Source organism: Thamnophis elegans, chromosome 15, assembly GCF_009769535.1.
Source record: "Thamnophis elegans isolate rThaEle1 chromosome 15, rThaEle1.pri, whole genome shotgun sequence".
Classification (NCBI taxonomy): domain Eukaryota; kingdom Metazoa; phylum Chordata; class Lepidosauria; order Squamata; family Colubridae; genus Thamnophis; species Thamnophis elegans.
In genome coordinates this window covers 29,998,618-30,012,475 of record NC_045555.1, presented here as the reverse complement: position 1 = coordinate 30,012,475, position 13,858 = coordinate 29,998,618, and the positions used below count along the sequence as shown (strand labels likewise).

The following is a 13,858-nucleotide window of genomic DNA, read 5'->3' as shown; positions in this document are numbered from 1 at the left end:
ATTATTTTGTTGTCTCTACAGAAGACACAATCTTGTGGTATACCAGGCTTCTTCCTCCTCCTCCTCCCCCCTCCTCCTCCTCCTCCTCCTCCTCCTCCTCCTCCTCTTCTTCTTCTTCTTCTTCTTCTTCTTCTTCTTCTTCTTCTTCTTCTTCTTCTCCTCCTTCTCCTTCTTCTTCTTCTTCTTCTTGACTCAGCTTATTCATACTTCTGTTAATTATATTGGCATATTTATAAGTATAAACCATCTTTATATTTAATTTATACACAGCAATATTTTTTCATCTAATTTCTACCTCTTATCTCTAACCACTCATGAAATCTATTCCATGTCAAGTAATATTTGGTGTCTTCGTTGTCTTTTGTTTTTAAAGTCAAGCTATCCATCTCTGCACAGTCTAAAGTTTTTCAAATTACATCCTAATCTGATGGAGTGGTCTCATTTTTCCAATATTGTGCAAATACCTAGTAGTGGGGTCATCCGACAGGGAGAGGGCTGAAAGAGCCACATGTGGCTCTAGAGCCACAGGTTGTTGACCCCTGGTCTATACAATCAAATATTTTCTCTGACTTGAATGTTTTGAAAAAGCTCCATTCTGTTTAAGTTCTCCTCATGTCCATCTTGGGTTGCATCTGTGTTTAGTCAATCTCTTTTTTAGTCCACTGTCCAGAGTTCATTAATTTAAAAGGCCAAACTTCCAAGCAGTGGTGGGTTTCAAATTTTTTTAGAACCTATTCTGTAGGTGTGGCCTGTTTTGTGGAAATGGCTTGGTGGTCATGTGACCAGATGGGAGTGGCTTGGTGGTTGTGCGACCGGGTGGGTGTGGCCAACTTGGAAAATGTGGTGAAACTCACTTAACAACATTCTTGCTTCGCAACCAAAATTTTGTGCTCAATTGTGGTCATAAGTTCTCTTTCTTTTTCTTTTTCTTTCTTTCTTTCTTCCTTCCTTCCTTCCTTCCTTTTCTTTCTTTCCTTCCTTTCTTCTTTCCTTTTGTCTCCCTCTGCCACTTTCTTTCTTTCTCTTTCTTTCTTTCTTTCTTTCTTTCTTTCTTTCTTTCTTTCTTTCTTCCTTCCTTCCTTCCTTTCTTTCTCTTTTCTTCTTTCTCTTTCTCTAGGGCTGGCAGCAATGTTTTCTCCATCTTCCCCCCTCTCTCACACACACACAAACACACACAGGTCCCTCAGCCTCCCCTCCCAAGGCAGCCACATCCCTTCACTAACCTGCTTACCTGCTCCATTCTCAACTGCCATGTGCAGGGCAAGAAAAGTAGTCTATGGGAGTATTTCCAACAACATGAGACTTTTTTTTTGTGAGAAGTTGGAAGGTCTGAATTTCTGGTATTTTTTTACCATGGTCGCATAGACTAATTTTGTGCAGCGGAGAACAGAGCTGGAAAGCAGGTAAGTGAAGGGAATGTGGCTCCCCTGGGGAGCGGGGAGGGTTTGGCATGGGTGGCCTGGCTGAAGGGCCTTCAGGTAAGACAGTATAGGGCCTTGGGGCAACTTCGCACCTCTGCCTTGCTTCGTCCTCTACCCCCACCGCCTTGCTCCATTCCTTGCAACGTGCAGCCTCTCACAGTAACAAGAATTGCAGGCAATTCCCACGACTGCCTGATTCTCAACCAGCCAGCTGCATGGTAAAAGAGAACTTCCTGTCCACTTGAAAGAGAGGCTGGGTTGCATAATTCTCTCTCAAGCACACTCTCAAGTGCCGGGCTGCAGGCTCCACCCCAGGGAGGCTCAATTGGGGCCAAGCTCTTGGCAACTGTTCTTGAAGGGAGCGCGAGGCACATGGGGCCTCCTGCTGCTTTTGCAGCCTCAATGGGCTCCAAAAGCAGCCACGATTCTTGCCGTCTCTTCTCCCCCCCTTGCCGGGCATGGCAGGGCTTCCTGCCCCTCGCCCCTTTGTGGGTGCAACTTGGGGGGATGGGGTGGGGTGGCAGATGGGGCGGGGTGGGGTGGGGGAGAAGCAACACACACATCTTGCCTGACTTGCAGCTCCATCTCGCTTCTCCCCCTCCTCACCTGCCAACCCCAAGTTGCACCCCAAAATAGTAAAGCCTCCCCAAAAATAAGACCAAGCACTTATTTCAGGGTCTTATTTTTGTGGAAACACAGTAGGATTTATTGGGCACCGGTTTTAGTTCATAGAATATATCTACAAATATAATTGGAAGGGATGTGTGCGAGAGAGGGGGGGAGAGAGAGAGAGAGAAAGAGAGAGAGAAAGGAAGAGAAAAGGAAGGAAGGAAGGAAGGAAGGAAGGAAGGAAGGAAGGAAGGAAGGAAGGAAGGAGGGAAGGGGGAGACATACACACAAGAAAGGAAGGAAGGAAGAAATGGAAGGAGAGTGAGAGAAAAAAAGAGAGAGAATGATAGAAAGTGAAAGAGAGAAAGAAAAAGAAAAAGAAAGAAAGGAAGAAAGAAAAAAAGAAAGTGGGAGGGAGATGAAAGAAAGAGAGAATAAGGGAGAGAGAGACGAAAGAAAGGAAGGAAAGGAAGGAATGAAAGAAAGAAAGAAAAAGAAAAAAAAGAAAGAGAATTTATGACCACAACTGAGCCCAAAATTTTGGTTGCTAAGCAAGGCGTCGTTAAGTGAGTTTCACCACATTTTCCAAGTTGGCCACGCCCACCCAGTCACAAGGACACCAAGCAACTCCCACAAAACACGCCACACCTACAGAATAGGTTCTAAAAATTTTTGAAACCCACCACTGATCCCAATCCAATCCAATCAACAAATAAGAAATATGTTCTTTTTCTTTTTTTGAATTTTATTTATACATTTTTTCCTTAAATATACATAGGTGCTTAATGAACAGTGTATTGTCGGAGTCATTTTAGGTTTACAAAATGATAATAATAATTCTGATAATCACGATAATAGTAAAAAAATAATAGTAATAATGTTTACTTATTTATAATAATTTTTCATCCTTTATTTATACATACCTCCTATTTTTCGGAGTATAAGACGCACTGGAGTATAAGACGCACCAAGGTTTTGAACAGGCATATTAAAAAAGTAGGTAAGTAGATAGAGGGATAGAGAGGGAGAGAAAGAGAGAGAAATACAGTAGGTAGGTAGGGAGAGGGAGAGAGTAGTTAGGTAGAAAGGTAGATAAAGGGATATATAGAGAGAGAAATAGAGAGAGATAAAGAAATACAGTAGGTAGGTAGGGGGAGAGAGAGTGGGTAGGTAGGTAGGTAGGTTGGTTGGTAGGTAGAGGGATAGAGAGAGAGAGAAATAGAGAGAGAGTAATACAGTAGATAGGTAGGGAGAAAGAGTAGGTAGGTAGGTATGTAGGTAGATAGAGGGGGGAGAGAGAAATGCAGTAGATAGGGAGGGGGAGAGAGAGTAGGTAGATAGGTAGATGTTTCCAGGTGTATTTATCCATGTGCTGGAGAAGGAAATCGCTGACAATCTGCAGCACCTAAGACTTTCTGCTGGCACAGCACTTGATCAATGTAATTCTCATCCATCAGTTAAAGAGCTTTCCAAAAGGGGGAAAAAAGTTTTTGCACTCTGCAAACCTCCCAAAATTGGCCCGTTTTTCACAAAAACGGCCCTGCTCTTTTTTAAAAAAAGGCATGAATAGCATTGCGGGGGGGCTTGCAGAGTGCTCCTGGGGGAGCAAAAATGAGCAAAAAACGGCCATTTTTTTGCAAAAACAGGCCTGTTTTTTGTCAAAAAAAATGTATGCATAGCCTTATGGAGGCTGATAGAGTGTTCCTGGGGGCTGGGGCGGTGTGTGTGTGTGGGAAACGGCCATTTTTCACTCATTTCTCTCCTCCCCAGCCCCCAAGAGCTCTCTGAAAGCCTCCATAAGGCTATGCACGGCCATTTTGGTGAAGGGGGCAGGGCTTCGGGAGGCAAAAAATGCTGTATTCAGTGTATAAGACACACCCTTATTTTCAGCCTTATACTCCGAAAAATACGGTGGTGATGATTTTTCATCTTCTAATTTCTACCTCTAACCACTGATAAAACATGTTGAAAAATATTCTGTTTCTCTCTTTTATTTTAATGTCAATCTATCCATCTTGGCACAGTCTAATATTTTTTTAATTATGTTTTCATCTGTAGGGGATAGGATACCCCTATCCTCATTTTTCCAATATTGTGCAAATACAATTCTCGCTGCTGTAAACACATGGACTATTAAATATATATTTCCTTTATTATAACTTTCTGGTATTATGCCTAAAATTTCCTTTATTATAACTTTCTGCTATTATTTCTGACTATAAGTCTATATGTTGCTTTATCATTTTTTCTAACCATGTGTGTATTTTGTTCAAATTTTTTTTTGCTTTTGGGCATGTCCACCACATATGATAATAAGAGGCCAATGTCTGGTAACACTTCCAACATTTAGCGAACATGTTTTTAAACATCTTTGCTAGCCTTGCTGATGACAAGTGCCACCTATAAAACATTTTGTACAGGTTTTCCTTATAAGAAGTTGCCATTGTCAATTTGTAACTTCTGTCTCAAGGTTTTTGCCATTTATCTAGTTCTATAGTATAACCAAAGTTTTTTCCCCATATTATCATTGTTTCTTTCACTTGTTCATTTTCCATTCTGATGCTTAATAAGTAAGTGTATGATTTCATTATTAGTTTTTCACCTAACCCTAAAAGTATCTGATCAAGTGTTGTTGGCTCTTTATAAAAACCACATATCTTTGCATCTTTTTCATATCTAGATTGTATTTGCAGGTGTGGCCACCATATTAATCCACCCCTTGGTTTTGCGATTCCTGCCTAGTTTTAAGTTCCCCTTCTTCATTTAAAATGTCTTTATATGTTACAATTTTCCTCAGATTAACAACATCTGTATCAGTGATTCCATCATAGAAAGCCAGACTGGTATTTTCATATAATTTTTTGCTCTAACTTTTTCCCATACTACAAATAGAGCATTTCTCACATAGTGTCTTTGAAAGTTTCGGTGTACTGTATTTTTCCTGTACCACAAAAAACATGCCACCCCTATTGAAAATCATGTCCATCCAGCAGTAGTAATCTTCTATGTCTCAAATTTATCCATTCTTTCACCCAAGGAAGTACAGAAGCCTGGTAGTAAATTGCTCAATCCAGCAACCCAAAGCCCCCATTGTTTTTTTTATTCTTTTTCAATCAAATAAGAAATGTTTTCATGGGATACATGTGATGTGTTATCAGACAAGAGTGTGAGTGTGTGTTTGTCAAGAGCATCAAAATGGTGGATGTGACTGGGTGATTAAAATTCTATCCATTGTTAATGTGCATGGCATATATCTTATGCTCATTTAAAGAGGCAATATACCTCGCTCCAGTTCTGTCTGATCTGTGGATGTCACTGGTAATAAAATAATGCAGAACCTTTATATATCTATAACTCAACATTTAGAGTTTTTTCTTGCTGTCTTTCTAAATTAAAAAAATACTTGAGGTTGTGTTTGATGCCTTGGGAGGCTGGAATATGTTTACATAATTATCCTCTCTCTAGCCTAAAACACACTGGATTTTCCCTCACCAGTTTTACCTCTGTCCAGAATGTCAGGTTATCGTTTTGTATTATGGTTGGTGTGTATAACCAGCCAGATGTTTAGATTGGATTGGCATTTTTGTCCATCTATTAAGTCCTTCCTAACTACCTGGAATAGGTAGATTATATTAAAGGTATGGCTGCAGGAAGTAAACTGTTCCAAATAAAACTACATTGTTGTTGTTGTTATTGTTAATCTTCAATTCGATTTACAGTCTGGGACTGGTAAAAACTTAATAGTTCAAGTCCAAACCAAGGACCTAAGAGCTGTTAAGATAGTGTCTGAATATATAGCAGGGATGTGCAGTCACTAGAGGCAGGGGAGGCGGGGCCTCACTAGTCTCCTGAGGAAAAGGAAAGAATTTTAAAGAATTTTTAAAAAATAATTAAAGCCAAGGTAGTTACTGCCAGACTCCAAGTCACAGTGACTTGGAGTCTGCTTAGTGTTAACTGTAGGAGGAGGCGAGGGAACTATGGGCCTCCTTTGCATGAGGAATTTTTCGCCTTTTAAGAGTTAAGCAAGGGTTAAAAGGAGAAAAATTTCATATGCAAAGGAGGCACATGATTCTCCCGCCTCCTGATCTGGGAGCAGCGAATCATGCCTTGCAGTTGAGCACGCTTACGTTGGGCGGGTTATTTCGGAGGGCGCGCTTCAGAGGAGAGAGGAGTGGGGGAGAAGGAGGAGGCTTGCTCTTGTCAGAAGAGACCGCACGAGAGCCGAGTCCGGGAGGAGTCAGTTCTTCGAACAAACTTCAGGCTCGAGGGACCACCTTCCCTCCCGCCGCTCAGTTTTTTTGCAAAGGAGCCGGCGCTCCTGGAGGCTTCAGAGCAACAGCCGTGACTGCGGTGGACTTTGACTCAGCTGGCTGGGTTTGGGATTCTACCACCCCAGATGGGGCGGAGGGGGAAAGAGACTCTCGGGGCTGAAAACGCTGCGTCCTCCCCACCGCCCAAGCGAAAGGTAAGCGGAGCATTGGCTGGAGGGAACGGCATGCTGCCTTTTTGGCCCTCAGGCGCATGTCAAGTCATGGGTGGTCCTCTGTAGGCACTCAGACGGCGTGGCTGCCTACCGCGAGGGGCAGGGAGGGAGGGAGGGGCTGCCTGCCTGCCTGTGTGGAGTGCAAAAGCGAGAAACTGGTATGACTGAGGGCGGCCAGAGGTGCACGCCTGGGTTTTTTGGGTGCGCTCGGTGTGTGTGTGTGTGTGAGGGAGTGAGTGTGTAAGTGAGTGAGTGCAGGGGGAGGAGAGCCCAGAGTGGCAGTCACCCACCTACCCTCCTCCCTGCCCCCACCCCGCGCAGCTGGAGGGCCATGCTAGGGAAGAGGTCACGCTTCCCAAACTTCCTGCCCCTCTCGCTCGGCCAACGGGTGCCAAGAGATGCCGCTGTGACCGCCGCCGAGTGAGCACTTCCTCAGCCAGGGGACCATAGGAGCCGCTGCAGCCGCTCCCTGGGGAGGACCTGAGTGCTCGCCCTCTTCTCCCTCACAGAGCGTGCGCGCGCCGGCCGGCAAGATGAGCGGGCCTCCACTTCAGGGCCCCGGCGGCAGGACTTTAAAGTCCCAACCCGGTCCTGCTCTATGGCGGATGCCGCCAGGGCCCTGCAGCCACTTTAAAGCCCCGGCACCAGGGCTTTAAAGTCCCAGCGCCGTGTCCGCCATAGAGCGGGTCCCGGTCCCGCTCTATGGTGGACGCGGCGCCGGGGCTTTCGCGCTTGCCTCACCAGCCATGAAGCTCACCGCACGTCTCTGATATATAGGCAGTTCCAAGTAGGGTGTTTTTTTTTTTTTTTTGCTAAGTCAGGATATTCAAGTCTAATAAGTTCAATTTACTATTGTTGTTGTTGTCGTTGTTGTTACTATTATTAGGCTTGGATATAGAGGCACTTGGTTTTATACTATTATTGAGAGCAATTATATAATCAATTTGTGTCTTTGAATACAAGTTAATTATAGGAAGAGACCTATCCAAAATAGCAGTGGTGCTACTTCACAACTTTGAGTTCCTAAATGTAAAAATAGAATAATAAACACATACTTTGCAATACCAGCAAAGAGGTTTTATATCTATCAAATACAATAAGTGTTTGCCTTTGGATGAAGCAGTATTTATATAATTCTTTTTTTTCAGCTTGAAATTGCTTGTGTTTTAAAATTTTTTATTTTGGGGATGTGCTCACAGCCACCTTGTATCTGGAGACCTTAAAGCTGGCAGCTTTAACTAGCCCAAGTGAACAACAAATGATATTTAGAGTGAAAAATAAAACTACTATTCTGCAGATGTTCCATTTTTTAAAGATCTGACTAATTTTCAAATTCTGGGTTGGAAGGTGTGACATGTTGTCAGCTCCCCTGGATAAGCTAAGTAGGAAACACAACTAGACGAGCTAATTCTACTCTATTGCAAGGCTACAATAACACAATCTTGAAAGTCTGAAGATACAAACTTCCCACTGCCGCTTTTAACCATCTGATCCATTAGAATCAGCAGATCCTTCCCAGGCTGCTTTCTCTGACTGTTAAGCCACTGGAGTTCTTGACTCTTATCTGATTTTTCTTGGGCAGCATCTCTTCCCCTTATCCTTTATTTGAAAAAATAAATATTTTTCCTGATTGCATGATTATTAAAGAAAAATTATTTTTTCAAATCACAAAATGCCAATAGGTCTAGGCTGCCTAGTCCTACGCAATCCAGTGTTTACTCACTAATATTCCTCAAGTTGGGTTTTGCTTCTGTCAAAATCATATATGATCACTAAGAAGAATTCAGAGCAAGAAATGAAAGACACTGTTTTGCATTGCCACTATGTGCCTTATCCAAAGGATCAGTCTTTGTGATAAACCACATATGGGCAGCGGCATACCTACAAAATTGTCTTCAGTTGAAACAAATGACTTGTGTGTGTGTTTGAGCAATTGTGTACAAAGAGATCATCATTTAAAAATATCGCTTTCACTGGTAGGAATGTTTAGGCAAGAAAAAAAGATTGTCTTGAACCACTATGAAAATCTGTGATGGATTCCTTGGTTTTGCTTCCATAGACACAGAAAAGTCACAGCAGAATCAGACTGGCAATTCCACTCCTGAGGATGGCTCCCTGAGAAAGAAGCAACGTAGGCAGAGAACTCATTTTACCAGCCAGCAATTACAGGAACTTGAAGCCACTTTTCAAAGGAATCGGTATCCAGACATGAGTACCCGAGAGGAGATTGCTGTCTGGACTAACTTGACGGAAGCCAGAGTTCGGGTACAGTTGTTTTCTTTTTATTTATTTTTTAAAATAATTTTTATTGAATGTTTTAATCTTTAAAAACAGAAAGAAAAACACCACAAGAACAAACAAAACACAAAACATACATAGCAATATGAAGTAATTATACAGCCTTCTGTATCAGCTTTCCTGTTTAGTTTTTATAATTCTCCATTCTGCATTGCCTTCCTATTGCTTTAACCTTGTCTTATAATATATAAAAGCAGTAGTGCTAACACTTATAATAATATTGATTATTTATATCACCATATATTTGCATCTCTATTTTCTGTTTTGGCTTCTGTTTTCTAGCCACTTATAAATTTTATTCCATATTTTATAAAAATCCGATTCTTCTCTTTCTTTTAGTTCTATTGTCATTTTGTCCATCTCTGCACATTTGAATACTTTTCTAATTATTGTTTCATCTGCGAGTGTATTGATTTTTTTCCAGTTTTGCGCGAAAGAAATCCTGGATGCAGTGAGTATGTGTATGATTATGTATTGAGATTGTTTATCCATTTTTTGGTCTAGTAGTTCTAATAAGAATGCTTTCAGTTCTGTTTTTTGCCCTGTAATTTCTTCCAACCATTTCTGAATTTTGCACCAGTATTTCTTCATGATGAGGCATGTCCACCACATATGGTAAAATTGTTGTTTTCTTTTAATTTACTTGAAAATGACCAGAATGTGAAAGAAAAGGCTGAATAAAAGCCAGATAGCAGAACAAGCCTGTGCATGTGACAACATCTTTATGCCTTCCTCTCTTTTGAGAAAGTAGTGCAATTAAAGTTCATCTAAAGAATATATTCCTAAGATTTTAATGAAGCATTATATACGTATACTATTACATAGCCAACATCATATTGTATTATTAAATGTTTACATCAATTCATCTTACCATCAACTCCCAAAAACAATTATTGGCTCTTCTGCTCGCCATACACCATATTTGTACCTTATCTATCACTTTCTTCTCCCTCCCTCCTCTCCCTCCCTCCCTCCTTTCTTCCGTCTGTCATTCTTCCCTTCTCTACTTTCCCTTCCTCTCTTCTTCTCCTCTCTCCCCTTTCCACTCCTCCTTTCTCTCATCTCCCCCCCCCGCCCTCTCTCCTATCCCTCTGTCAGCTTCTGCTTTGCTGTTGCTTCAGCTGCCATGAAACGGGGAGGGGGGGGGGCGTGTATGTGGGAGGGATTTAATTGATGTGCTGGAGGAATGTTCTAGGATGTACCAGTCGTTGGGAATTACGCATGCGTACGTGTTTCCCGCCTGCATCAACGGCCTACACATTCCATCTTCGGCCTGTCTTTTTGAAGTTATCTCACACCTGACATTTGAAGGACTTATGATTGGACTGGAGCTTTGATCCTAAGGGGGGGGAACGGGTTTGCCTATATATCAATTGCTTTCGCGCCATATTATTCAGATCTTGCTTCACTACTGCCCGCTTACCATTTATAATTAGTAAAAGTACTTTGGATTTCCAACCCATGAAGTCTCTTGGTCTTCTTTCCTAATTATGGAGTGGAGTGGGCCCTGACAAGAAGCAAGATCTGAATATATCCCTTTCCAGGAGATTTACGTCTGCCGAGAAGGGAAAGAATGTCTTCTCCGACCAAAGAGGAGGAGGGCGCAGCTGGAGGGGATTCCAGTGAACTAGGACCTCCCGACCTTTCTTTACACCAGCCCAGCCCGTCTGACCGACCTCTGCACGAAGATTTATTTCAACTGCAAATTTCCAGTCAGCCTGAACCTTCCCCCCCACCCCGTTGGTCAAATTCAGCGGGGCAAAGAGAGATAGAGACAAGCTGGAATGCTGGGCTCACCCAAATACCACCTCCACAAACTTCGCTGGAGCCAGGTGCTGTGAGCAAAACTCAGGCGAGTGAAGTCCCTGACTATTGGAGCCAAAGGTACTGTGGGGAAAGCAGAGGGGGCGATGAAGGAGAATGGAGAGGCTATCAGCACCGGGGCCCGATGAGAAAACCCCAGCGGAGTGAATTACCTGATTATTGGGGTCAAACATTTTTGGAAGAGAGAAGGGGGGAGGAGGAAAGAGACTGGAGAAACTGGCAACGTTACCCACGCCAGGATTCTCCCCCCCCCCTCGGCCCGCATCTCCCCCTGCGGCTAGAGGTTTCGCTGATCAAAGAGGACCTCCCCCCCAGCCTCCCCCCCGAAGACATCGAATGGCTAAAATCCCTCCCTTGCCTGTACGTTTTAAGGGGGATTCTTCTAGCCTTCCCTCCTTTCTTATGCAAGTTTTTAACTACATGGAAATTTATGGGCGGGACTTTGAATCTGACACTTTAAGGGTCAGAATGATTCTTTTATCTTTGGATGGTGAGGCGGCTGCGTGGTCGACTGCTTTGCACATGTCTGGATCTCCCCTCTTGGGGAATTTCAACCGTTTTATGGAGGCTTTCCGTCAACGTTTTGATGACCCATTAACTGAGAAGCGGAACAAATTGAAGTTTTTAACCTTTGACCAGGACGATAGACCTGTCGCCCAATACATCCAGGAATTTCAATGTCTCTCACAATACATGAGAGGATGGGGGGAGGACGCCCTTCTGGACAGATTTGCCGAAGGGTTGAACGCAGACATTTATCAACAATGTGTCAATCGTAACCTGCCAAGACGCTTAATCACGTGGTTTGAGCATGCTGCAGACGCCGAGCTTGACTTAATCCGTCTGCGTTATGCCACTGAAGAAAGAAGGAAGCGGAAGGAGAAGGCTGCCCGGTCCCTCCCCCCTCCTACTACGCAATCGTTCTCCAAACGACGAGGCGACGCAAGAGGGCCCCCTTCTGGCTCCTCCAGACCGTTAACATGCTTTCGTTGTGGCAAGCTTGGACACACCGCCCCCGAATGCCGGGCAAAACTGCCTCTCTCTGCCCAACCCCCTCCCAGACGTGAGGACAAGCCTGCCAGGGGCCCTGATAAGAAGAAGAAGGAGACAGCGTTCGCTGGGGAAACCAACCCCCCTCCTTTTGCCCAGCCATTAGAGGGTGACGCAGATGCTAACTCCTCTTCTTCTGAAGACTCTGATGACGACACATCGCCTCGCTGGGTGAGTTCAAACAAGGGGCCCCTTCTCATCCCTATTGAATTAAAAGTTCCTCCTGAGGGGACCCCTACCACCCTCCTAGCTTTACTTGATTCTGGCTGTTCCCGATCCATGATCAATCCCGCCATGGTAGAAAAATTGGGTATCAAATTGCGCACTTTGAAAACCCCGATTGTGTTTTGCCAAATAGATGGCTCAATTGCGGGGGGGGGGGCCCGCCCATTTTTTTACTGAGCCTTTGGAAATGAAAATGGGTACCCACACTGAATTAATCTCTTTTGTGGTCGCACCTGGCATGGACAGACCACTCATTTTGGGCATCCCATGGCTCCGGAAGTGGAACCCTCACATAAATTGGCGGACAGGCCGCTTGCGTGTTCGCTCGAAGGTGCCTCCAGTGGGGGAGGGCTCTCCGGACCAACCTGACGTCACTGATGTTCCTGAAGTAGCCGCTAGAGGGCAGGAGAGGATTGCAGGAGAGGAAAAAATCCCGAAAGAATATTTGGATCTTAGGGACGTTTTCAGCGAGCGATCTTCGGACATTCTACCCCCCCACAGGCCTACTGATTGCTCCATTGACATTTTACCCGGGGTCAAACTCCCAAAACCCCGCATTTACTCCATGTCACCCAGGGAAATGGAAGAGATGCGTTCTTTCATTGACAAAAATTTGAATCGTGGTTTCATTGAACCGGCTCGACCCAAAGTGGCTGCCCCTGTCCTATTTCGTGAAAAGAAAGATGGGTCTCTTCGTTTGTGCTGTGACTTTCGCAACCTTAACGCAATCTGTACTCAAAACCTCTACCCGCTACCACTGATGAAGGACTTGTTAGCGCAACTTGGGAAGGGCCGCATCTTCACAAAATTGGACCTGCGGGAAGCTTACTATAGAGTACGCATTAAGGAAGGGGACGAATGGAAGACCGCATTCAACTGCCCTCTTGGTTGTTTCCAGTTCCGGGTTATGCCTTTTGGCCTACAGGGGGCTCCTGCTGTGTTCATGCAATTCATTAATGAGATCCTCCACGATCATCTCTATAAGGGCGTTATCGTCTATCTAGACGATATCCTCATTTATACTCGCTCTTACGACCACCACGTCAATCTGGTGCGCACTGTCTTGAAAAAACTCCGTGCTGCCAACCTATATGCCAAATTGTCTAAGTGCGAGTTTCACCAAACGACTATTGACTATCTGGGCTACCGTATCTCCTCGAATGGCGTTGAAATGGACCCTGAAAAAGTGAAGGCGGTCACTGAGTGGGACGCTCCCAAAACTCGTAAACAGTTGCAAAAATTTTTGGGTTTCGCTAATTTCTACCGTCAATTTATTCCCTCTTTTGCCAACATTGCTCTCCCTATCACTAATTTACTCAAGACTAAAGGCGACCCGAAGCCTAAACCCAATAAGCCTTTGGACTGGACCATGGAATGCCAGGCGGCATTCGAAAAACTTAAACGCCTTTTTGCCGCTGAACCAGTTCTTAAACATCCTGATCTCAACCAGCCTTTCGTCGTCCAGGCGGATGCCAGTGATGTCGCTGTTGGGGCCGTTCTGCTACAAGCCAATGACCAAGGTAACTTACAGCCTTGCGCGTACACCTCACGTAAACTCACTGACACAGAACGGCGCTGGGCGGTTTGGGAGAAGGAGGCTTTTGCGGTCCGTTGGGCCCTCGCTACTTGGCGCCATTTTCTCGAAGGCTCTAAACACCCATTTGAAGTGTGGACTGACCACAAGAACTTGGAAGCGTTACGCACACCTCGTCGTCTCTCCCCCAAACAGATGCGGTGGGCCCAATATTTTAACCGTTTCAATTTCACTCTCAAGTATATCCCGGGCGGAAAGAACTTCATGGCCGATGCTTTGTCCCGATTACCTCAGTATAATTGTTCCAAACTGAGTATCGTCCAACCGCTCTTGGCAGCTCCGGTACTCACACGTCAGCAGACCAAAGCTCAGGAGGTAGTGCCTCACGATCTACTTTCTGACCTCAAAGCGGCT

The 13,858-nt window shown here is 44.4% G+C and overlaps 1 protein-coding gene across 1 annotated transcript in view; it reads left to right on the top strand.

The window, feature by feature from the left end:
- Positions 1–13,858, top strand: part of LOC116518592 (pituitary homeobox 3-like) — a 37,581-nt gene that overhangs the window by 1,263 nt on the left and 22,460 nt on the right. The window contains exon 2 of the mRNA XM_032232096.1: positions 8,573–8,778. Within this exon, the coding sequence (XP_032087987.1) occupies positions 8,573–8,778 (206 nt within the window). The remainder of the gene's footprint in view (positions 1–8,572; positions 8,779–13,858) is intronic.